The sequence below is a fragment of the Tenrec ecaudatus genome, chromosome 7, assembly GCF_050624435.1.
Source record: "Tenrec ecaudatus isolate mTenEca1 chromosome 7, mTenEca1.hap1, whole genome shotgun sequence".
NCBI lineage: Eukaryota > Metazoa > Chordata > Mammalia > Afrosoricida > Tenrecidae > Tenrec > Tenrec ecaudatus.
This window is the reverse complement of record NC_134536.1, coordinates 112533368-112559679: the sequence shown is the minus strand read 5'-3', so window position 1 is coordinate 112559679 and position 26312 is coordinate 112533368. Positions and strand designations below refer to the sequence as shown.

General features: G+C 38.8%; 1 protein-coding gene across 2 annotated transcripts in view; it reads right to left on the bottom strand.

Moving 5' to 3' along the window:
* Nucleotides 1-26312, bottom strand: part of KHDRBS2 (KH RNA binding domain containing, signal transduction associated 2) — a 646447-nt gene that overhangs the window by 5882 nt on the left and 614253 nt on the right. For both annotated transcript variants that reach the window (XM_075554046.1, XM_075554047.1), the window contains one exon: nt 22247-22305. In XM_075554046.1, the coding sequence (XP_075410161.1) occupies nt 22247-22305 (59 nt within the window). The remainder of the gene's footprint in view (nt 1-22246; nt 22306-26312) is intronic.

The window sequence follows — 26312 nt, the reverse complement described above, 5'->3', positions numbered from 1 at the left end:
AGGAGTAGACTCAAAGGATGACCAGAGAACAGCGCCTTCATCCACGTATCATCGATCTTCATGACCCGGATGCAACAGAGCCCTCCCAAGTTTCACTTGCTGATGGAGCATGATTCAAAATCAAAAAGAAATAACTGCCAACATCCATTAATATTTAGAATATGGAATATATGAAGTATGAGTCTAGAATATTGTAAGTCATCAAGAGTGAACTGGAATACATAAAGATGGATATCCTAGGCATTACTCAGCTGAAATGAATGGAGATTGGCCATTTTGAATCAGACAATCATATGGGTTAATATGTAAGGAAAGATACATCCAATGATACCTTCAGGACCGGGGTGTGAGGGGCAATACTGGGAGAGTAGAGGGTGAGTGGGTTGGAAAGGGGGAACCGATTATAAGGATCTATATGTGACCTCCTCCCTGGGGGACAGACAACAGAAAAGGGGGTGAAGGGAGACGCCGGATAGGGAAAGATATGACAAAATAATAATCTATAAATTATCAAGGGCTCATGAGGGAGGGGGGAGCGGGGAGGGAGGGGAAAAAAAGAGGACCTGATGCACAGGGCTTAAGTGGAGAGCAAATGCTTTGAAAATGATTAAGGCAAAGAATGTACAGATGTGCTTTATACAATTGATGTATGTATATGTATGGATTGTGGTAAGAGTTGTATGAACCCCTAATAAAATGTTTTTTTAAAAAAGATACATCCAAGGAGAATGAATGGCATTGCATTTAGCACCAACAAACCATTTCAAGACTTATTTTGAAGTGCAGTATTGTCTGTAAGAAGATTATATTGATAGGACTATAAAGAAGAAGGCTGACACATTTATAAGGAAGAAAAACAAGGCTCCAGGAATTGATAGTTACCAAAGGAAATATTTTTAACAAACTGATGGACTACTGGAAGCATTGATTCACCTATGCCAGAAAACTGGGAAGCACTACTTGACCAAGTGACTGGAGGAGATCCTTAGTTGTAACCATTCCAAAGAAAAGTGACCCAACATAACCCTTAATTATAGAACAATATTGGCAAAATCCTGTGCAAGTACAATTTGCTGAAGATAATTCAACAGCGACTGCAACAGTACATTGACAGGGAGCTGCCGGAACTCAGGCCAGATTCAGAAGAGGACTTGGAGCAAGGGATATCTTTGCTGATGCCATCAGACGGATCTTGGCAGAAAGCAGAACATAGGACAGAGATGATTACTTCTGATTTATTGGCTATGTTATGTGAACCATAACAAATGATGTGTAGCCTTGAGAAGAATGGGAATCCCAGAATGCAATGGTATGCTGTTATGTACATGGATCAAGAGGCAGTTGTGTGAACAGAACAAGGGAATACTACATGGTTTACAATAAGAAAAGGTGTGCATCAGAGTTTTAGCCTGTCACCATATTTATTCAATCTGTATACTGACCAAATACTCGGAGAAGCTGGATTATATGAAGAAGAAATTGGCATCTGGATTACAGGAAGGATTCCTAACAACCTGTGGTGTGCAGATGACACTACCGTGCTTGGTGAAAGTGAAGAGGTCTTGAAACATTTTCTGATGAAAATCAAGGATTGCAGTCTACACTATAGATTATAACTCAATATAAAGAAAATTAAAATCCTCACAAATAGACTAGGAGGTAACCTCATATCATGGTAAATGGATAAATGATTGACATTATCAAGGATTCCATCTTGCTTGGATCCACAATTAATGCCCATTGAAGCAGCACTTAAGAGATCCAAGGACACATTGCATTGGGTAAATCTGTCTGTCACACAAGATCTATTTAAAGTGTTGAAAAGCAAAGAGGTTACTTTGAGGACTGAGGTATGCTTGCTCCAAGCCATGGTATTTGCAGTCACCACATACGAATGTGAAAGTTGGACAACTGAAAAAGAATGGATGCATTCAAATGGGAAGTCCCATGGACTCCTAAAAGAACCAACACATCTGTCGTAGGAGCAGCACAGTCAGAATGCTCCTTAGAGGCGAGGAGGGTGACACTTTGTCTCATAAACTTTAGACATGTTGTCAGGAGACCAGTCAGTGGAGAATGATGTCATGCCTAGTAAAGTAGAGGAGCCACCAAAAAAAAAAAAAAGGAAGGCCTTTGACAGCTGGTAGCACCAGTAGTAAAGAAATACTTGAGAATTTCAACCCTCGTCAGTCTGACACTGATGCCTCAACAGTTCCTGGTCATTAGAACGGGGAGTTAGGAAACAAAGAGGAAGCATAAGAAGTTGGAAAATAGGGCCCTGCTGAAGATCACCATATGCCCTTTTCCTTGCAAATATGCTGTTAGTCAACAACATAGGATCGGCTTTTAGTCAACACATAAACAACAATTATACACGTGTACTTGATCAGACGGAATACACAGTATCAAGTGGACTATATTGACTATATCTGTAGAAAGAGAAAACAGAAACGCTCAGTGTCGCCAGTCAAGAGAAGCCCAGGGGCCATACATTTCCTATGTGCAAGTTCAAAATGAAGTGGAAGGAAATTAAAACAATCTGTTTGACGTTATTATGGTTTTTTGTTGTTGTTTAATTCTGTTTTTGTTTTCTACATTTTTCTGTAAATCAATTAGATAGCATCTAACCACAGCAATAAAAATATTTCCTGTGTACTAACCATTGTGTTAAGCCTGTCATATGGGGATGGTTTAAAGCTATGTAAGGAGTCCACAGGAGAACACTCATTTGGGATTTCATGGATTACAGAACCATCATAATTAATGTTCGTAGAAAATACTAGGAAAGACATAGAGAAGAGAGATACCATGACTGAGCACTGCCATTAAATTAGTGCACAGGATGGCATTTCTCGGCAAACAGTGTACATAAGAATGCAGGTGCTGTTGGATGTGTTTATGAGAAATCTCTTTATAAAAGACTTCCGTAGTCATTATTTTACATCGTTGGGTCTTGTTCCTTAAACTGTATATAAAAATCTATCAGAGGTAGAATTTTCTAGATAGACACACAGTAAGCATGGGCTAAATACTTGCAATCTACACTTAAATAAATAGTGTTATTACAATAAATTGAAAATGAACCATACAATGGAATACAACCTGATTCTTATCTAGAGAAACATTGTTGGAAATTAGGTTGTCATTTTGTAGATCTTTGAAATATATATCAATTTTTAAATTATTTTCCACTAGCGAGTCAAGTTTTATGAAATGCCACCCAGTGCATCTCTATTACTTCTCACAGGAGTAGAAAGCCCTGTCTTTCTCCTGCGGAGAGGCTGGTGCATTTGAACTGCTGAAATTGCATTTAGCAGCCCAATGCATAACCACTCTGCCACCAGGGCTCCTGTCTTCCTTAAATGGCTACGTACAAATGACCCAAGTAACTTTATGGGTTCATTAATGTTGCTTTATTGACGGAAAACACATCGGGCCTAGTGCGCATGCGCAATCCTCAATGTGCTTTCAGCTGGTGGCAGGACTACATCCTTCGGAGCACTCGGCAGGGGAAGCAGAGTCTGGATGGCTTGTGTCAACTGAATCCTCTAATAGTCTCAGACACATTTTAGAATGAAAGACTGTTGGGGGGCGGGGCATAAAAACAAGGAGTCAATTTTGAAAAAATCAGTATTATTTAAGAACTTGGAATGCAAACCTCAGTGTTTTCCTTTCATATGTAGGTTTAAAATGCTATCATTTCGGAGAGGATCTGTCGAGCCACTGAGATTACTGAGTCAAGGCCAATCATGCTCACAGGTCGCCAGCCTTCGATGGCTGCTTATCTTTATTTCTGAAATATGAGAAAGGATCCCTAAAATAGTTTCTGAATGCACAGCAACAACAAAAAGGGCAGGCTGTGATATTTATTTTTGGTACGATGTAAATCAAAATGTAAAACCACAACGAAAGCAGGTACCTAAATGAACCTCCACTGCACAAACCCCTGGTGTCTTTGGTTCGCCAGTCACATCAGAGGACCCTGGTGCCATACTACAAAACCCACTGCCACTGCGTCGACGTCGACTCCAAGGGTCCCCGTAGGACAGGGTAGAACTGCCTCTAGAGCTTCCGAAACGGTAAGTGTTTCTGGGACCAGAGGGCCCCGACTTCTCCTTGGAGGGCCGGTAGTTTGCAAGTTGCTGTCCCATGCATAAGCACGGCGCCACGAGGACTCCTCCCATGACATCATACACCGCTGGATTGGGCTCCTCTCATGACGTCATACACCACTGACTAAATCCATTCTGCCTCAGAGCCACAGAGTTTGTCTCTCTTGGGTTCATCAGAAGGCGGCCTACTTCTGTTGCATTTGTTAAACTGCACCTCTGGGTGTCCAAGGGGAGGCGGGATTTTCTCTTTGCTCTGGAGTTTAGAACTCACTGGCTCAGTCACTTCACCTGCCTTTTTTGTATCCTCACTCTCTGGAATTGAAGTTCATTGCCAAAGATGCAAGGCAGTGTGACAGAGAAACATAGATGACCCGCGTCTGTTTTCACAGAGGGACATAATGAATTATGTTCCAGAAGAGTTGCTAACTTTCAGTTCACTCTTGGTTATACTCAGAGAGAATCTAATCATCTTCTAGGAAGCAGTTAAAGCTTTTATCAATCTTTCAAAATTTTAATTTGATATTCTCCAATGGGGGAAAAATAACACTTGGATAATCCATTTAGAGAGAAACAAAGGACCAAGTCTTGCTAAAAACTCTGTGCGTAACTCTAGACTCTTAGGATTCACATGTCAGACACTCGGTTATTATTTATTGAATAAATTAATTACAGTTTAATATTTTATATCTTCATATAAAAGAAATCATAGACTTCCCTTGGTTGAATCCTTTCACTTTGAATGGGAATCCCAGGAGTCCTGGAGCTAGGTCTGCTTCTACCTTTTTATTCTCAAAAGACTCCTTCAGCGCATGTCCCAGCCTATGTCGTGATGGCTGGCACATTTTAATTGCCACGAATGATTCTGAGCTTCAGACGTACATGTGCTACTGCCCAGACTACTCACACCCATCCTCCCCAGGCACCTCAAAGACAGCTGCTCCTAAAGTTAACTCCGCATGTTCTCCATTCTACTGAACTCTCCTCTTGAGCGCCCTATTTCAGTGAAGGATGAAATCTGTCTAGTTACCCATCAAAAACTCTTGGGCTTGTCCTTATCCCCTCTCCCCTTAGATAAATCAATATAAAATATCACCAAGTCTTGCCTCTTGATCTGTGATAGGTCCATAGGCATTCCGTGTTACTAATTAAAACCATTTCCAGAGTACCTAAATATAAGAATTGTTGGCAATGTTAACACATTTAATCGTTTTTTTTCTTCCCCCAAAGGATGGTCATCTTATTTCTACATGAATTTTACTCAGAGTAAATTAGAAGAAAGAACCAGGAGAATAAACCAGTTTAAAGATTTTAAGGGCAAAAGCCCACAAACTTTTACACGTCTCTTAAATTTTCACCGTTGGATTATCTCTCTTAGCTTAATGTATTGAGCAAAATCTTACATTTCCTTTACAATTAGTGACTTTTCCATAGGTTAGATTTCTGATTATCTATTTTGATTCGTGTTATGAATCATAAGAATGATGATGATAGGTCAAATCAAACCAAACGCACTGCCGTTGAGTTCATGTCAATTCACCCATGGGTTTCTGAAACTATAACTGTTTACTGGTTTAGAAAGCCCCATCTTTCTCTCACCGTAACGGTGGAGTGGCTGGTGATTTTGAACCACATACCTTGTGCAATGCAGCCCAGCATGTAACCACTACACCACCAAGGCTCCCATAAACCTAGACCCCGATCTTTATAAAAGCAGAACAACGGGTCTTTTCTTCAGTGTAACCACTGGGTGGACTGACTTGTGATACTGCTGAAGGGCCTTCTCTTGCTTACTGGGACTGAAAAAAAAATTAACAAATTCACTGCCACCACATCAATGTAGACATATAATGACCCCATAGCACAGGGTAGAACTTCCCCCAGTGATTTTTTTTTGAGACTATAATTGTTTATGGGAAGAAAGCCCCATATTTCTCCCAAGGACCAGATGGTGGTTGCAAACTGTGAAACTTGCTTGTCACAGCCCAATACATAACCACTGTCCACAAGAACAACATGGCCCCAATACCAACATATCCTCAAAATCAGCCCACTTCAAGCGGCCATCTAGCTCAGAAGCAAAAAAGCCCACATGGAAGAAGCACACCGGCCAGTGCGATCACGAGGTGCCAAGGGACCAGGTATAAGGCATCATGCAAAAAAAAAAAAGATATAAGTGTGTGTATGTATGTGTATATGTATGTATATGTACATATGTATATGTATATATGTATACATATACCATATTAAATGAAGGGGGAAGTGCAGAGTGGAGACCCAAGGCCCAAGTGTCGGCCAATGGAGATCCCCTCATAGAGGGGTTTAGGAGAGGAGATGGGTTAATTAGGGTGCGAGGTAGTACCTATGAAGAACACAGTTTTCCCCCAGATCCTGGATGCTTCCTCCCCCCAACTACCATGATCCGAATTCTACCTTGCAGGGCTGGATAGGGCAGAGGCTGTACACTGGTACATATGAGGGCTGGAGGTACAGGGAATCCAGGGTGGATGATACCTTCAGGACCAAGGGTGTGAGGGACGATGCTGGGAGAGTGGAGGGTAAGTGGGTTGGAAAGGGGGAACTGATTACAAGGATCCACATGTGACCTCTTCCCTGGGAGAGGGACAGCAGAGAAGGTGGGGAAGGGAGACTCCGGATAGGGCAAGATATGACAAAATAACGATGTATAAATTATCAAGGGCACATGAGGGAGTGGGGAAAGGGGAGGGAGGGGGAAAAAAAGAGGACCTGATGCAAAGGGCTTAAGTGGAGAGCAAATGCTTTGAGAATGATTGGGGCAGGGAATGTATGGATGTGCTTTATACAATTGATGTATGTATATGTATGAACTGTGATAAGAATTGTATGAGCCCCAATAAATTGTTAAAAAAATCAGCCCACTTCATTTTAGTCTTGAGCAAGTTCCTAAACAATGTTTTTAGATGGCATTTCTAAAGTTCTGGTGGCTAAGTGTTGGGTTGAGAACAGAAGAATAGGCCATTCAAACCCACCAACCCTGCTGCAAGAGAAAAATGAGGCTGTCTGCTCCCATCTAATAAAGCAAATTCTCTTAATATGGTCCTCATAGCCCTTTCTCTATAAAAAGATTGGATGAAACCATGCAAATAAAGTATAGGGAACTTTAAATTGTGGATTGGTCCATTTTGCCATCCAAATGGATTTGAGAGCTATTTCAGAAGCAGGAACAGAGAAAATTCCAGGGACCATCAAAGAAGATGAGCCATCAGGAGGACATTCTTTTGAAATCCCTGCCTGATGTGGTGGAGGCAGCAGAGACCATGCCACATTAGCTACATTGAGACCAGAGGTACCAGAGTAGACAGGTTGTAGCAATGAGATCAGAGACCATGAGACTATGATGCAGTCACTATTGGGCTTTTAGGACCATGGACAAGGCCAATAGCCCATGAAGCTGAGAAACTGAGGGCCACAGAGTGAGACTTGCCTACTGGCTGCTGAGAGGCATTCCTGTGGACCAAAGACTGTAGACTTAATATTTTCTGATGCTGACTTGGGGTAACCTGTTAACTTTCCTAATAAACCCTCAGAATTGAAAGTGTTGTCTCTGAGTTCTGCATGTCCCTCTGAGACGCGTCATCGAATCTAGCAGAGGAGTAGAAGCTCTGTGAGAGGAACAGACGGTGTCCGACGAGGATAAGAGAAGGACGGAGCGTGGAGGCACGTGTGCCTCCCCCCTTGTAACACTCTGCCTTGCGCTGGTGTTGAGATTGCTTCTGCTTCTCCCTTATGTAGCCTGAAGAGGTCCAATATGGCCTCCATCCCCGTTAGCTTCCTACGAGTTAGAATTGACTTCACGGTAGTGAGGTATTTTGTTGTTGTTTACCCAGTGGAAAAGTAGGCAGTTACAACTGGCCATTTGTGTCGCGCCAGGTCTCGCCAGCAAGAAAAGACGCGCCACAACAGGATTCTTCCACAGGCGTTTAATTTTCAAATGCGGAAAAAAGACCCCGAAGCCTCAAACTGCTGCTGCTTATATACGCTCTGTGGGGACGTGCTGTGCCTTGATTGGTGCGTTTACCAGAACCTCATGTATTGATTGGTGAGTTCGCCAGAACCCTCGTTTGCATACTCCAGGGCGGAGTTGTGACTACGTCATCTAAGCAGTGCGCATGCCTCAAGTGGTTGTTTACCACTTAATGGGCCAACGCCCTGACTGCCCGGCGCCATCTTGTAATGGCGGCGAGAGCTGCGGCTTCCCACACATTTGGACGATGAAACAAATAGAAATCAACACCAAAATGAAAATTTTGCACAAAATGCATAGACTTTTAAAATATGGTACAGAGTAAAAATATAAATGGCAGTTTCAGAATGGAATATGATAAATAAATATATGACTAATCTGTAATGAAATAGCATTTGTTAATAGTTGAAGGTAAAATCCTGAACCATATCTGTGGCACAACTAGGTGGTGCTAGAATCTAGCACCTAGAGAGTTCTCTATTGCCTTTAGTTTGCGCTCAGAGGTATGTGCATATGGCCAGAGCTGATTTTTGTAACATCAGAGTTAAAATCCTCTTCTGGTTTCTCTTTTTAATCTAGGAGGGTTTAAAAAAAAGCATTCTCAAGTAGCTGAAATTGTCTACTTTTTATTTTTTCTCCTATATTAATAAGCTGATTCTATTGGTACCATTTTGTTTCTAATATACAGTAATTAATTATTGATAAATCCTTTAATTTAGATATAATTTAAATTATTATTTTGTTCTTGACTCCATTGTATAGTATTTTAAGACTGTTAAGATAATATGGATCAGTGGTCCTTAGTAAATAAATATGTGTTTGTCTTATTTTAGACCTAAGATATAATTTAGGTGAAAAAGAGGCCAGATAAGGCAGTTGGAGAAAAGAGTTTCAAAGTGAAAAGATTTTTTAAAATGGTAGTGTGATTAGCTGCGATGTAAAATCTTGCTCTTACTTGAATCTAAAGAATATTCTTATTGCTGTCAAAATCCTGAATGAATCAAAAAGTCTGACGTTGACTTTTGGGGGAAGAGCTAATAAGTACTTTGTAATATGAGAAAAAAATGGGAGGAAGAATAAGAATGGTGATATAATAAAATATAATTTTATTCTCAAAACTCTGCACTAAATTCTTTTAATTCAGCTAAGGAGTAGATTTTGTGACATTACTTCATAGCAAGGGTATTAAGAACAGAAATGAGCTCAGATTGTGTTCTCAGATAAATCAAAAATTATAGGAGCCAAATAAATTGGACCTTAACCTAGGAACATGTTACCTTGACCTTTGTCCTGTTCTAGATTCTTACGTGTGTTTGCCTACTTCTCCAGCTTTGCCAATGGCTCTTGCCTCAGTTCCACCTAGTCCCTTTGTTCTCCTAAGTATTAGCAGCAGCCTCGATTTTATCTCCTTGCTCATATTCCAAAACCCACTGGTATATCTTTGTACCGTCTGGCTCCACCAAGCTCTGGGAATGAGGGTCCTGCTTCGGGTAACTTTCTGACAATTGCAAGGCTGGAACCCTTTAGATTTTTATTTGTTTTGATCATTTTTATCCTGGCACATTTTGTTACCAAATGAGCTAAGGACTTGACAATGCTCCAGTAAGGTTAAATCATTGGCTGTTATAATATGATACAGACAATTTTATTATGGTTTCAAGTGGGCAGTTTTCTTGCATTTGTCCTATATATAGTATAAGCCCCATGCCCTTGAGTCCAGCCACTCACAGTGACTTTATAGGACAAGTAGAACTGGCTTTGGGTTTCCCAGACAAAAATCTTTGTGGGAGCATATAACTTCATCTTCCCGCCCCCCTCACAGAGCAGCTCTGACTTTGAGATTATCAGTCCAATGTTTTTACCCATAGTAACCCAGTGACTCTTTATATAGAGTAGAATGGAATATTCACATATATGGATGTTTATTTATACATATATTAGTGAATATATAGTTTAGTGAAATGTGTCTTTCTATATCTTTTCAGTGCAAACAACCACACACTTTAATGAATGACTCCATGGGAATCATCACATATGAAGGGGCTTCAAGACTTTCATGGGAAAATTATACTACCTTTAGACTCCAGTTTTCCACAGAACCGTGGGAAAGCAGAATTAAAGACAACACAATCCTTCCTGGCACTGTGAGTTAGCTGTTAAGCTGTATACCTCAAGGTCAGTGGCTCAGACCTATCAGCTGTTTTCCTGGGGATTGTTTGCTTCTTCTGTGTATCTATTAACTTATGACATTACAAAATTATAACATGTGAGATACATGTAATGAAGCACACCCATTGCACAAGAGTGTGCCTGAGTTTAGGTTTTATTTTTTCTTTGCACCTACACCTTTTTTTTAATAAAGGTAAAAATCTCCCCAGATTTATATTATATATGTACATATATATAGTTATCTAATAAAATATGTGTGTATTTTTGTTTGAATTATGTCCTCTAAACATGTTTTGCAAACCCTAGTTTGTAACCCTGTGGATACAGTCCAGTTTGGGATTAGGTTTTCTTGATTATTTCAATGAGGAAGGATCAGTAGAGGGTATATTTTGAGTTAATCTCTTTTGAGATAATCTTAAGAGATTACACAAGCAGAGGTATTGTTAGAGACAAGCCAAGCCATGTGAAAAGATGGCTTTCTCAGAGAGAAAGACCTTCCTCCAGAGCTGACACAGAGAGGAAGCTTGTCCCTAGAGCATTCTCAATGCAAACCCCAATCTCCTAAATGGCACACAAATAAAATTCTCATGGTAATGCCACCCCTTCCTGGTGTTTCTGCTGCAGCAGCACGAGGAAAGTAAGCCAAACCATTCACAAATATTTTTCCAGCTTTACATTTTATATTCTGTACTTGTGTTTTGACACTAAATTCCTTTTATCTATCTTCTAAACTATAAATCTATATTCTATCGGATATACTTTTTTAAAAGTATACTTATTCTGTTCACCCCATGAATCTGACAGTAAATCACTCACCTCTCCATCCCTCCTCAGTTAAATGATAGCGCCATTAACTCAGCAGAAAACAAAATGATAAAAGGGCATTCCTATAGCTTCCTTTATTGTCTCAACAGGAGCTGCTAGAAGCAGGCGGGCTATAATATTTTGTGAACTGTCTATCTATTGGGTAAATTTTAGAGAAAATCAAGTTTGGAATTTAACTGTTCAATCCAAAATTGTTCAAAAGGGGAGTAAATTATATTTTCCATTACATGAACTTACAGGTTTTTTTTCCCCTGAAAGTGGCTTTAAAATATCAGGCTCTATGTACAACAACATATTTGCTTACAAAATACCCAGCATTAGAAAAGCATCCTAGACCTAAATTGTAGGTTATATTCAACAATGCAAACACTTGGCACAGTTTAACCAGTCATTTTTCCTGCAGTCATGAGAGGCAGATATAGATGGGAGAAGGCGATTGTAAGAAAAATTTTGGGTATACTTTTACAAGAGAAATTATTTCTTAAAACTATCAAAGGATGGATATTATAGACTGAGTTCACAGAGTACCCTTTTCCCTACCACTATGTACATATACACCTGAAACTGACTCCCTAACCTCTGCTTACAGTAGAATCTGTGAACCCAGGAAGGGTTTCAGAACCCCCAAGGTCCAAATTTCCCCTCACAAGGTAACAATGGAGCTGAGCTGGGGAAGCAACTGGATATCAATCGTTTTTTAAGTACACCAGGTATTTACAATTTGTGTAATCAAAGCTAAGAGTCTTGGCATGAAATCTTTAAAATCTGGTTCCAGTTTGACTAAACCTGTTGGATTTGGGAGTGTGTAATTCACAGCAAGAATGGAATTATAAATGCATCTAACCTAAAATTAGCAATAAACACAGTGCACTAATGGAACACTGCTCTTTTTGCAGAGACAACATGGTCTTCATTTATTACCAAGACTAGTTGGATTAGATACCTGCATCTAATTGCAAACTCTCATCATGAGGGAGGTAAAAATACATATAATCTCATTTAAAACAGAATTCTGATAACTGAATTTAAAAATATTTTAGATGTAGCAGTTCACTAAGTCACCTAGCTGTCATTAAAAGTTAAAATTTGGAAACCTTTATTAAAAATCAAATAAACCCAGTTACATTTTTTCTCAATATTCTACCATATAATAAAACCGATGTTAGAAATTCTCCAGCATCAGCCGCTTGCCTACATGCTTTTCTAAATGATTGACAAATCTTTGTCCACATAAAGAAAGCTCTGTCATCTCCATTTGTGAAATATATTTCCCTTAATTTCTGTTTCCATTTACTATTAAAAACGGACCATCTTGGTGCTTGGGTCACGTGACTGGAGCAATTGCCAATTGGCTCCCGTTTCCTTTGCTGTTTTCACAGATTAATCAATGTGGGGCTTATGTTCACACTGGGGTAATAATCACTTCAGCTCCTCAACACAAGATGAATGTGTTCGTGTTCTGCAATCGACGTGAAGTGAGGCACTCAAATGCCCTAGAAAAAGGCACAAAAATTCTTTTTGCTTTCATTCATTTCAAGACAGTGTATTAATATTATCTGCCTTGCTTTCACACAGCTGTCATCTAAAATGTCACTAAAGAATGGATGCATAATTAGCTCTTCAGCTCACACATTAAATACGTTTTAATAAACAGTTCCTTTCTCCGAGAAGAGACTATGGCTGTCCATTCGTCGCTGTCAGTCTCAGAGAGAATTTAGAGGGTGTTTCTCATATGAAGCATTGCTCAGCCAAGCTAATTTGTGTGCTGTATTTAAAATTCACCCTTATTTAATTATGAACTATTCAGACTTATCCAAAATAATTACAATGACTCTGGAAAATTAGGAAATATCCAGAAAATGTAGAAGTTGGCTTGGTATATTCTCTTGACTCAAATTTTCATATTCTAAAAATAAATCCATGCTATCGCTCACAAGACATTTAGTATTTATATTAAGTTGTAAGAAACATCATTTTAAATTTGATATAAAATATTCTGGGCATATCTTGAATAATTTAGAGGTGATTACCCTCATGGTTTCACTTCACAAATAAAATATTGTCTCCGGAGAGACAAATATGATTCCAAACATAAAACAAACCACCACCGCCGCCAATGAAAACAAGCCACCGGTGTATGTGGATTCAGGGTACAGTGTCACTCTACGTGACTGGACTGTCAAATGGGGGAGAAGTCCATGTGGGACTCAAGTCAAGGACCCATTAGCACTCTTTGTCCTCGCTCAATGCCTCCCTTTGACAGTAGAGCAGAACCATTGACTGTAACTATGTTCTTATAAATTTCAAAGCCTGGGGTGTTTTCAGGAAACTGAAAATTGAGGTTATTCATTTTACGCAAAATACAGATGTTCCATTGTGATTTAGCAATGATAGATTTGAACCATCAGAATGAAAGAGGTAAGATTTACTCATTCCCAGTGGAAGTGGAAGAATAAGTAAACACCCATGATTTATACTTTAAAAAAATGTTTCCAGATGATGTTAACAGACTATGTGCAGTTTCTTAAAGATAAAACCATAAATAAACACAAATATATGTGCAAGACGTGGAAATTGATAAAAGCATCAATTTATATTTACATGAATGAGACTGAAAGTCGCTCTTCCACATATATTTATTTTATTTTAATTTTTATCATATAGCCATTCGGGTATCACAGTATCTTCCATCTATGAACAAGATGTCTTTACTTAGCACTCCAGTTATGGTACTTAATATTAGTGCCTGAGTATGTAAATGCATATTAATTTAATTAAGTTTCAAGGTTATGTTTCTGGACTTTTATTTTTAATTCTGTGCTTGGGCTTTGTTCAATTTTCTATAGAAGATAGGAGAGCAGGGCAATTCTCAAATTTTAACTCTTATAGCTACATATATTGTCATACAAGTATTTTAAATATGATTATATAAAAAGGTACTACCCTTTTCAACTGAACATATTCTTGGTTAATTACCACTCTCAAACCAAACTCCCAGCCATCGAGTCAATGGCGACGCATAGTGACCGCCTGTAGTTTTCTACTATCTATGGGAGTAGAAAGCCCAGTCTTTCTCCTGCGGAGATGCTGGTGGGTTTGAACTGCAGATCATGCATATTGCAGCTCAACGCATAGCAACTATATACATATTAATGAATTATATATTTTCTCAAAATGTAATCCTAATCATTCAGAAGTCAAAATAAACATTATTTCCACTTAGGATACTAAAATAGTATAAATGATTTTCTAATTTGAAAGTATTTGTTGTGTTCTGTTATGAAATGAAATATAAAAGGATAGACTACAAGACTGATAAGATATATAAAGTAAAGAATGAATATAGTAGTGTAATTCAGCGTGATTTAAATGTCCTTTTTTCTCACATGTTTCTTTATTATGAGTATATATCTATTACTTTTAGAATATGAGATTATGAAAACTTTTTCAGGCTAATCAGATCTAGCTATGTGCTCAGATTCCTGAGACTTTGGGACAAAAAAGAATTCCTTTTTTTTTTTCAGGTGAGCACCATTTATTTAAAATGTAGGTGATTTTGACCCATACTTCTATAGTCAAGTGATTTTTTCCAAAGTGTGCTACATCCATTCTAGGGGAAAGAAGCCTCTCTTCAAAACTAACTGCCCTTGAGTCAATCCCAACCGGCTACAACAGCGTATGTGTATTTCCACTGTAACTCTTTCCAAGAGTAGAAAGCTCATCTTTCTCCAGAGTAGCAGCTGGTGGTTTCGAACTGTGATCACTGAACCACCAAGGCTCCTCTGCATTGAATGATGCTGGGAAAATGGAATTTCCACATGCAGAAAATGAAATACCTCCAACCATATAAAATGATACAAAAAACAAATTCAAAATGTTTTAAGGACCTAAATGAGCAAACTACAATGACAGAACAGAAAGAGAAAACAGGAGCAATGCTTCTGGGTCCCATTGTAAAAATGATGATCTATTCTAATAACAAGACATGGCATTTTCAATTGCCTCCTATGCACGTGGAAGGCATTGAATAAGGAAGTCGGAAGAAGAATGCATTCATTTGAATTGTGCTGCATCAACTACCTAAAGAACAACCAAGTCTGTCTTCGAACAAGTACCGTGAGACTGCCAAGGATGGCGAGACTGTTTCACATACTTTGGAAATGGCAGGGAAGACCAGTCCAGGAGAAAGACACCATGCTTGGTGAAGTAGCCAGGGGGTGAAGATAAAGCAAACCTTTGACAAGATGGACTGACATAGTTGCTGCAGAGATGGGTGCAAACCCAAGAGCAATCGGGAGGATGGCACGGGGCAGGCTTCATTGTGTTGCACAGGATTGCTGTCAATCGGAACCGACTCTATGGGAGCCAACAGCAACAACATAAAGAGCATACATAGCAAAGGACGAACAAAAGACTTCATAAAAAGGCTTTCACAACTTTTGTTCTAAAAGTGAAAAGACAAGCTACCTCCTGGGATGATATTTTAGGAAATATAGATCTGACAAGAATCAAATATATATTTATATATACATTTGAAGACCTGATAACGAAAAGATAAAATGAGCCAAGAACTTGAATAGATATTTCACAAAATATAAAGTCATTAGCCTTTAGAGATACAAACCCCAAACACTGTGAGATACAAGTTTACGTCCACTAAGATGTATAAGGTTAAATAACAACAAAAAAAGTAGCAAACGTTGAGGATCTTGGATATGTGAAATACTTATCTACCAGTGGTAGGAATTCCAAATGACAGAGCTGAGGAAAGCAGTGTCGTGGTCCCAGAAAAAACCCACAAAAAATCCCTCCTAAATATACAGCTACCATATGCCTCAGTAATCCTGCTGGTAGGTACATATTCAAAAGGCTTAAAAGCAGAGATGCAGAGAATTATAAACCAGTGTTCGTTGTTGGACTAGTCACAGCAGCTAAAAGGTGGAAACAACCTAAGTGTTCATTAAGAAATGAGTTCATAAGGAAAATGGTATTACTTACATGACTTCATACTACTTAGCCAGTAAAAGAACACATATTGATACATGCTACAATAGGGATCTTCATCACAAACACCTTTACAATAACATACATGGAGCCTATACACATCGACACGTCTAGATGTACTGCACAGCCATCAAGTTGACGATATCTGTGGGAAGAGATAATGTGGAAGTTCTTCAGCAGCAAAAGCAAGGCCCGGGGCTGGCTGTGGAATAGACCATCCATTCTGCATATGCAAGTTGAAGTTGAGGAAAATAAAAACAAGCTCAGCAGAATAAAGTAGCAAGCATTGAGTTTGTTCAAATTCATCCAAAATATGAATCTGAGTACGTATCACCTGAATTTGAGAACCTCTCAACAATAGGTTTGGCTCATTGAACACTAATGACAGAAGACCAGACAAGCTGTGGGAGCACACCAGGAGCATCGTGCACGAAGAAAGCAAACACTCATTAAAAAGATAGGAGAGAAAGAAAGGTCAAAGTCAATGTCAAACTACTCGAGAACATACTCTTCATCATAGAGTACCTAAGACAAATGGAAAAGGGTTGAACAGAAAATTACTAAGGGAAGTTCAAGAAGAAAAGGTCAGTTGTTAAAATGAAATAGTGCAAATACCCAAAGTTAGAAAACCGAAAAGGAAGAATCTACTCAGCATATCTTAAGCAAAAAGAACTGAAGGGAAATCTCAAGCCTTGATTTGCAATACAGAGAGATTCTATGGCAAAATACTGCATGATACTGGGAGCGTCAGAAGACAAAGGAAGGATTTCAGTCACTGCAGCAAAAAGAGGAGGCAACATTCAAATATTAAGATGAAGCATCACTGGTACTGGGGGAAGAAGTCCAACTTGTACCGAAAGTATTGGCAAAACAAAACAAACCAAATACCGCAAGACTCCAGGAATTGATGGAATAGGGATGTAAATATTTCACCACGTTGAAGAAGCACTTATTAATACCAAGATACTTGGTCAAGTGCATGAAGCGATCCATATTTGTAAAAATCACCAAGAAAGGTGACCCAATTAAATGCATAAATGATAGAAGAAATCATTAATATCACAGGCAAGCAAAATTTTGCTAAGGATCTCTCAACAATGGTTATAGTGGTATAGGAAATGGCCAGAGATTCAAGCTGGGTTCTGACGTGCCTGAAAGCTTGAACTGGCAAACACAAACAAGGTAGCTGCTGAAGCGAGGCACAGTTAAGACGTTGTGGGATTTGGTTCCCTTTTTGGAGGCTTAGGGTCATGAATTGATGGACACACTGGCCTGTTGCCTTAAAAACATATTTAGTGCTTAAATTCTACTTCTTAGTTTAGTGTGTATTTCCAAGGGTCTAAAAATCTTGTAAGCAGCCCTGGCCTTGATGTCCTGGAGCAACGAAGGAAAAAGAGGCTACCTAGGAAGATGGTGTGCATTGACTAGTTAATTCTCTCCCTGAACAATCCACCCCCGAGACTGGAATTGAATGGAACCCAACTACCATTAATGAATATTTTGATAGAAGATTCCATAGGAGAATCGTGATCAAAAGAGGGAAAATGAGAACAAAATTGACAATTCTCATGGAATATAGTATAGACTTACTGGAGTCATGATGATTGGATGAATCGAATCTCCTGAAATCATCTTATAATCACAAAATAGGTTAGTTTAATCAGCAAAAATGAAAAAAAAGTCTGCTTTTGGAAAAAGTATTTGATCAAATTGAAAATTTAAAAAACAATGGACAAGAACCTCAATTCGCAATGCATTGATGTTTATGAGGAAGGAACAGCTCATAAAAGGAGGGTAAAATGCACAACTCAAATAATGTGATCACTGTCACTGATGGTACATAGAGAAACTATTTAATTGATGCATGTCAATTACAGTTATAGGATATCAACAACAAAATGTAGGTGCTTTTGTTCAGAGTCCCGAGCTCCTGTTCTGTGGTCCAGTGCTGACCTCTGGTATGCCTGGAGGATTATGGGGAGAAGGAAGGGCATCAGGCTGCTGGGATCTGGAATCTCTGCCAACAACTCCTTTATGCTACTTATGATGAGATGTGTATCATGAAAAAGCTTGAAAAATATTAGTTCTCTTTGCTTCAATTCTTGATCCCAACAAAGTAAGTCCATAAAGTCTGTCCTGAATCATTATGGTTCTGTCTGATGTGAAAATCAAGAAATATATCCCAGAGTAAAATTGATCAAAGATTGACATAGCTACATTTTAAAATAAAGAGTAAAGATATCCTAAATGTGAAGTATATTTTTGAATGAATATTTACACAAAGATGCTAGTAAATTACAGCCAATACTAGTGGCTAAATAAAGATTTTTGGCCCTAGACCATAGTTTGGTCTAATCAGGTGTTTACCAAAAGGAGTGCTACTGCCCCTAGTGGGGAACTGGAATGATGCAGGGGAGCTTCAAAAGAAAATGCCTATTGCTTTCGCCTAGATTAGGGGCTATATAGTACAACATTTATAATTGCCAAGAATATTCTGACTACTATAAACTATTAATAAGTAAAGATTGCTGCCTGACTGTATCAGATTTACTTAGCCCAGGTAGCCAAAACCTTTGTAGCATTTTCTTCATTTCTTACTGAAAGGATTTATCAGTTGTTTTCTGTGTGCAATAAATTCCTTGCTGGTAATTGGAAATTGGCCCAGAATAAAAATGAAAAACAAAAAACCAAAAAAAAATCAACAACCCCAAAGCTGATGGTGTGGGCAGGTGTGAATTCCCAAGGCAAACGCTTTCCCTCTAGCACTTGCAACAAGAGACCAGGACAATCAGAGTCCACTAAGATGCCTGGCGTGATGGAGTTGCACTCCGGACTTTTCTGATTCTAAATCTCCCCTGGAAGTTCTGAGAAACAGCAGTTTACATGCACACACTCTTATCGATTGATGAACATGGTCTTAACACTGTAAATAAAAATAATTGAGAAACAGAAATCTCATCTATTATTAACAGCTACCCAGTTAAATATAAAATATATCTCTGGCATTGATTTCAGTGCATGAAATGATGTGCAGTAAAGTTCATCAGTGTGATTTTCTTCAAACTTATGTCTAGGGTAAAAAATAATGGATGGATCGTGCAAATGGAAATTCTATCTTTCTAAGTGATTTATAAATAATAATACAACTTCTGATTAGATTGTGTGTACCAAGAGATTGCTCCAGGATTGAGAAAGATGGCTTTCATGTTTTAATCATTAAATAGGTATCTGTTAAATGAGTCATGGTCTCTGAACATTTTACAACTATTGTATCAAATCTTTTACAACGTTCAGAATTTAAAATGTACATAGACAAAAATCTCTCCACAGTAGACAAACAGGGGCCAGGAAGAGGCGATGCCTACCTTGGATACTATCATATTTCTAAAGCCATCTATGTGCAGAAATCTGAATAAATTTAAAGAGACGATTGGATTACATCTTATTCAACTATCAGCTACAGTAAATAATAGTACAGGGCATGTGGTTTGACTCTTGTTTGGTTAAGAATATGCTTGGAGGAACAGAAATGCCACTGTGCTATAAACAAAGAGGACTGTGGGTGTGGGTGTGGGTGTCCTGGGAGGTCAAGGTATCTTTTTCTCCTGGCCTAACTGATTTACTGAGATGGCTTTCAAAGTATTTGGTTATAATTATGCATCTTAAATACCACATGATGCTTCTATGTCCTCCTTTCAACAAGTGAAAAATCTATAAATAACAAAATTAAAGCTACACTTTTTATGTCAACTTACCAACTGAGCCAGGTCTGTGTACATTTGCTGATCATATTTTTCTTGTGAAAAAAAATCTCTGGAAATATAGTCAGGAAATGTTCTTATTTGCTACAGCAGTGAAAGAGTAGGCTAATTTGACTGGGGCTGGGAAAGCAAGGTAGGAGAGTCCTGATGGCCTGTTGGCTAGACTTTGGGTTGCTAACTGCAAGGTCAGTGGTTCAAACCTGCTAGCCATTCCTTGGGAGAAAGATGAAGCTGTCTGTTTCTTTAGAATTCTAGCCCAGGAAGCCCTAGGGTCACGACTGACTTCATGGCAGCAGATTTGGCATGGAGTGGGTCCGTCTGGCAAAGAGAGGACCTGGTGCTTATTTGGAATTGACTTTCTGTGCTGTCTTTCTATAAAATATCATCAACAAATTCAGATTTATAGTACTTGGTCCTCATCTTTTTCCCAGGGTTCCCTCACCTATCAAAAATGCAAATAATAAACAAATAAACAAAACCCCAAAGAAATAAAACTAAAAACAAACAAATAAGACCAATTAGACACCCTGACTTCAAATTCTAATTTGTCCTTTGTAAATTATTGAATTGAAGTAATTTACTTAATACTTTTAGACTTACATTCCTCATCTACAAAATACAGATGACAATATGACTATTTAGACTGTAGAATTCTAATAGGGATTAGATTATATAATTGTACAATAGTTTCTAAGAAGGATTATTTCTACAGTCTAGCCTTCAACATAAGTTGTTTGGTTCAGAACTACATTAAGTATTTCATGTGTGGTAGCAACTAGTGTTAATATTCCAGTCATTGATAAGAGTTTCCAAACAAAAGTTGAACCTCACCAGTTATGCCTTCATGCTGACTTGGCCTTTGTTTCTCATTATCTTCATTATGAAATGAAGATAAAATACATCATATTTTGATTTACTATAAAGAAGTTACTGGAACAATATATATGTAAGCAACCAGCTTATGGATGAGAATGCTGCTGGCGGTTGATATTTCAGTGTAGCAAGCTGACTTCAAGATAGCCCATCCAGAGGAGCTGGAGGATGGTTGCTCACATCCAGACCCGCGCCTTCCTTTCTCCGACCTGAGAGGGCAGTATGTCTTCATCCTGTGGCATATCAATACCGCCAACCTGCCTTGTCTCCTGTACTGCTCCCCATGAAGATAAATAGAGTGCCCTTGGTATTATTTTAATAAAAATCCAGGACTGTAAACACTGAGAAACTCAAACCAAACCAAACACAGTTCTAACAAGTCAATTCTGACTCATTGTGACCATACAGGTTAGAACTGCCCCTGTGGGTTTCTGAGACTGTAACTCTTTACGGGAGTAGAAAGCCTCATCTTTCACCCTTGGAGTGGCTGGTGGTTTCTAACTGTTGACCTTTCAGATCACAGCCCGACAAGTAACCTCCACACTCCAGGGCTCCTAAACACTGAGAGTAGTCCAATGGTTTTCGGGGTGGTAAAAAATGTATTCACATGTATTTGAATGTGAGTCCATATGTGTTTTTAAGAACCAGAAGCAACCTCAACAGTGAGGTACTGTGTTGATATGACCTAGGCATTCAATGAATCTGTCGGAACTGTATTCCAAGTCATGTTAAGTGGTATTTTAAAAAAAAACAGTGTATTTTAAAACTTGATTATGAAATGTAGTGAGTTAAGAATTTGGGAGGCACTTTTAAGAATGATGTTGCTGTTAATGGCCACTGAGTTCATTCAAACCATGGGGAACTTTTGGAAGCCGATTACCAGGCCTATCCTTCAAGTAGAAAAGAACAATGGAATACACGTTCGGATATGCTGGATACAATTGATGTATGGTTTGTAACAAGAGCTTTAAGTGTCCCCAATAAAATGATTATTTAAAAAAAGAAGAATGTGCTGAGTGAGTCAAACTGCAATTCTTCCCTAGTAGTTAAGCACTTACTCATTTGCGCCACTCTACGGTCTGGGCAGCAAATAAATAACCCAAGGCACACAATTTCTGCCCTTTAACAATATTAAAGTATTTTAAATTTATATAATGCTGATGGCAAATCTGAGAGCCGACAAAGATACAGCATGGTTGCTAAATAAATGACTGAGGCAATGAACAAAGCGCAACATTTACAACAGTATTCAAACCTCTCACTGTTGCCATTGAACGTGATCTATGATTGCGATTAATGGCTTTTGAAGTTTTGATCAAAATTGATCTGTCCAATTTTCTGGCCCTGGTTCTGTAAGTCAAATCTTACCCTGGAATTACATAAATCAATTTAGTCTGGACTTCTGTAAAATCCGGGGAGAGAAAGATAGAAGTAATTTCGGAGTTGTCAGGGACTGATGGATGTTCTGATTTCACAGGTTAGTAAAGTAAAGGTCTTACCGTAGCCGTCATAGGTCTCCTCACTGACTCCATGACCGTAGTCACAGTATTCAGGCACACTGCAACAGATTTAGACAGCAGTCAATGGGACCGCAACCAGGAAGCAGCAACCCAGCAACGCATACGGACCCTGAAGGCACATTGTGGGACATTCTAGGCATGAAACACAATCCTAAGTGAATCTTCAGTACGAATAATACAGGTTATGAAAAAGTAGTGCTACGATTTCCTCGCACTACTTTAGGACTTCTTTCTCTCCATACCTCATCTTTATAAATCAAATTTCCCCTAAAACACAAGTAAAATACTCCAAAAGTTGTCAACAGATGAGTTATAAAAGGTCCATTTGCAAGAATAAGTACAACATAAGATGACAATCTGGTCAATCGCGTCTGACTCTTTAACGCAGTTGCTTTACAAAGTGTGTATCAATTTCACCTTTACTTTCTAACATTAAAATGATATTTACAGTACCCTCTACCCTTCCAAAATATATGTGCTATTTCACTTGACCCAGTATTTTGTTAGATGCTTCTTCTGCACTTCAGTAACTCTACAAAAAGCCATTTCCCCTACATTTCTTACTCAAGAAAGATGGCACTAGATAAACAAAGTGCCCTTGGTATTATTTTAATAAAAATCCAGGACTGTAAACATTGAGAAACTCAAACCAAACCAAACACAGTTCTACCGAGTCAATTCTGGCTCACTGTGACCATACAGGTTAGAACTGCCCCTGTGGGTTTCTGAGACTGTAACTCTTTACGGGAGTAGAAAGCCTTGGAGTGGCTGGTGTTTTCCAACTGTTGACCTTTCAGATCACAGCCCGACAGGTAACCTCTACACCTCCAGGGCTCCTAAACATTGAGGCTAGTATAATTTGTTCAAGGTGGCCAGTTTTAATTTCTCCTCTCATTACACTAATTTTATCTTGAAGCATTAAAAATCCCTTTTAAGAGAAAGTGGATTAATATCAAAACCAAAAAATCAGATGCACTGCCATTGAGCCAATTCTGATTATATTGACCTATACTACTGGCTAGAATTGCCCCTTTGCAGTCCCAAGATTATAATTCTTTATGGGAATAGAAAGGCCCATCTTTCTCCAGCAGTGTCCCTGGGGGTTTTGAATTGCTGACCTTCCAGTTAGCAGCCCAAGGCATAATGCCTACGCCACCGGGGCTCTGTGGATGATTACTCAGACATACTGTGTGTCTCATAGTCTTAATGCCACAGACTTCCAGCTGCTGTCTCTAACCTACTACAGAAAAATTTCTTGAAGTGACTCTACTTTGTTCGCTTCTCTCCTTCCATACGTTCTTGAACACATCCCAACCAGTCAATTGATCCCCATTTCTCCAAGTCAAGACCTCAACCATTTCAAGTCTACTTGTCAATTCTTGGTACTCATTTTTCTCATTCTCTTAGGAACACTTAGCCCACTGATCATCCCTGGCCATTGCAAGCACTTCATTTGCCTCCAGATCTTGATAAGAAATTCTCTTAACTTATTTATTTTTCTCACTCTTTTCTGTTGGTAGCTTTTTCGCTTTCTCAGCTTTTAACACCACATAGACTCAGTTATTGGAAGCCTTCTCTGTTCTAATCCACTCACACCACAGGCAATTACATTGGATCCTGTGGAGCTAGTGCCGTCTCTCTTCTGTTGTCCTGGAAATTAGAGTCCTTCCCTTGGCATCTGCACTATACTCTGGTATCCGCTGATTACTGGACATTTCCATTTTCATGACAACATTAACATTTTGACTACAAAAAATTGATTTTCCTTTACTTCTAACTTTTCATTGTGAATTTTCTCTATTTTCCTGATAGGAATACTTGAATAAATTATGAATTTTTGCTATTTTCCTGATAGGAATACATGAATTAATTAGTATTTTTCATGTTAAAGCACTGGAGTCTCCCCCCTTTTCTCACACCTAATGTTTAATTCAACAGAAAATTGCTTCACTTCTATTGTAAAATATAGACATTAATCTAAGTCCTTCTAACATTCTCATATCTTTTAGGGGAAAATCTGAAATTGCCTACACAATCTGGACTCTTAATATTCCTCAGATCTCATCATCTTCCACTTTCCATTAGCCCACTATGCTTAGCGACCACTCTTTTCCCCACTGCTCCTTGAATATATCGAACACATCACTGGTGTAAGGCCTTGTCATTTGATTTTCCAGCTGCCTGGTACTTGCTTTACCTAAATCTCCAATTGCACTTCTCTCATTTGTTTAGAACATCATGACACTTTATGACATGACTTATGACTTTGTTTTAGAATGTCATGGCACTTCAGAGGTCTTTCCCTCAGATCACTTATGCAAGCTAGCTATTCATCAATTAGGAGACCTCAGTTTGCAGTGGCTCAGTATTCAATTACTATCAACAACAACGTCTCAGTGGGTTGAATCCAATTCTCTGTGGGAGAAAAACAGGGCTGCCTGATTCATCTGACAACCTCGGGACTCCTATGAGGCAGTTATATTCTGTTTCACAGGGTTGCTGCGAGTCAGAATTGACTCAGTAGCAATGAGGTTTGGGGAGGCTATGGCCCTTAGAAACCCTTCAAACGAGGATCCCAACTCAACCCTGTGGCTCAGCATTTTGTCAATGAACAAATAGGTCAATAAAGTGAATGATAAGACCAGTGAGATGATACACACCCATTAAAAACCAATCATGCAACACGCAAAAGGCAGCGTTTACCCTGCGATAACCCTCAGAAGGCAGAAAGGGATGGACAAAAGGACAAAGGGAAATAACAAGCCAAGGAAGATGAGGGAAAAGTGATTTTCCATGGCGAAGACCACAATCAGTGCCATGAATCAAACGTATATGAATTGTTGAAAGCGGAAAAATTTGTAAACTTTCACCCAAATCACAATAAAGTTATAAAGAAAAAATAAAAATAAATTGCGAAGAGGAAGTTTGGGTGACATTAAAATGACTGGTCTACAATAATAGACATAATTTCTTATCCTACTACACAGAGTAACCACAGTGAGGCCGGCACAGGATGGAGCAGTATTTTGTTCTGTTGTACGCAGGCCCACAATAGCACCTAACAACAGTATGAAAAATGAAAATTACTTTAATTTGACTTAGTAGTTAGGTGGTAAATTCATTTTAAAATCTTACTTGGAAATCTATAAACTTTGAATACATATAAATGTTTTCCTCAAGTTCAATTCTTTTGTTGACAGGCCATGTTAGTGAGGTTTTAATGTGAACTTGGCTGCACCGGGGTTCTTGTAATCAATTCCATGATGGCATCAAATATACTGTGATCAACTGTGAGCAGCTAGTCATTGTGGTGAAAGAAGTCCCTTTGATTAGGTCAGAGTCTTGATCCAATTTCAAGAAAGACTTCTCAGGGTCTGTTGTCTACTCCTTTTTCAATAGACTCCTTGGGAAAGCTCATCACTCATCTTCAACACGGATCCTGCATCTGGTTTGTCAACCTCCTGCCATAGTGCCTGCTGATCCCAGGAGCCATCAGTGCCCTGCCAACCTTAGATTCCTAAGACTCTACATTCCCGAGCTCCTGGCCTTTCAGGTTTGTCTCCCAGCTTCCTGCTTCATCAGCCTCCCAGCTGTCTGTGTCAAGAGAACCCTCCAGCTATTCATCTGGACCATGGACTTGAAAAAGAGTACACTAACAAAAATTTTTGTAAGTGTACTTACATGATTCTACAACAGTTTGAGCCATTTCTTTACATAAATCTGTTTCCATACACATCCAAATATAAGGGCACTAGCTGTACTTCTCCATAAACCCAGCCTTATGCAGGCAACCATTGTGCTCTACTGTAATTCTAGTTTATAAATTATCCCAAGATTTTAAATTACTGTTAGGTACATAGAAGTCTGTAGTAATATGAATTAATATCAACTATTGAATTTTATACATGCCGGTGTTAGGTCGGAACAAAAGACAGTAGAAACAAAGTGATATGTTTCTTTGGATGCCATGGCCATCATCCTTCACAGTATTGCATAGGTACCATTGTATGAAGCTCTTGGAATCTCATTGACAGCCAGGTAAGAG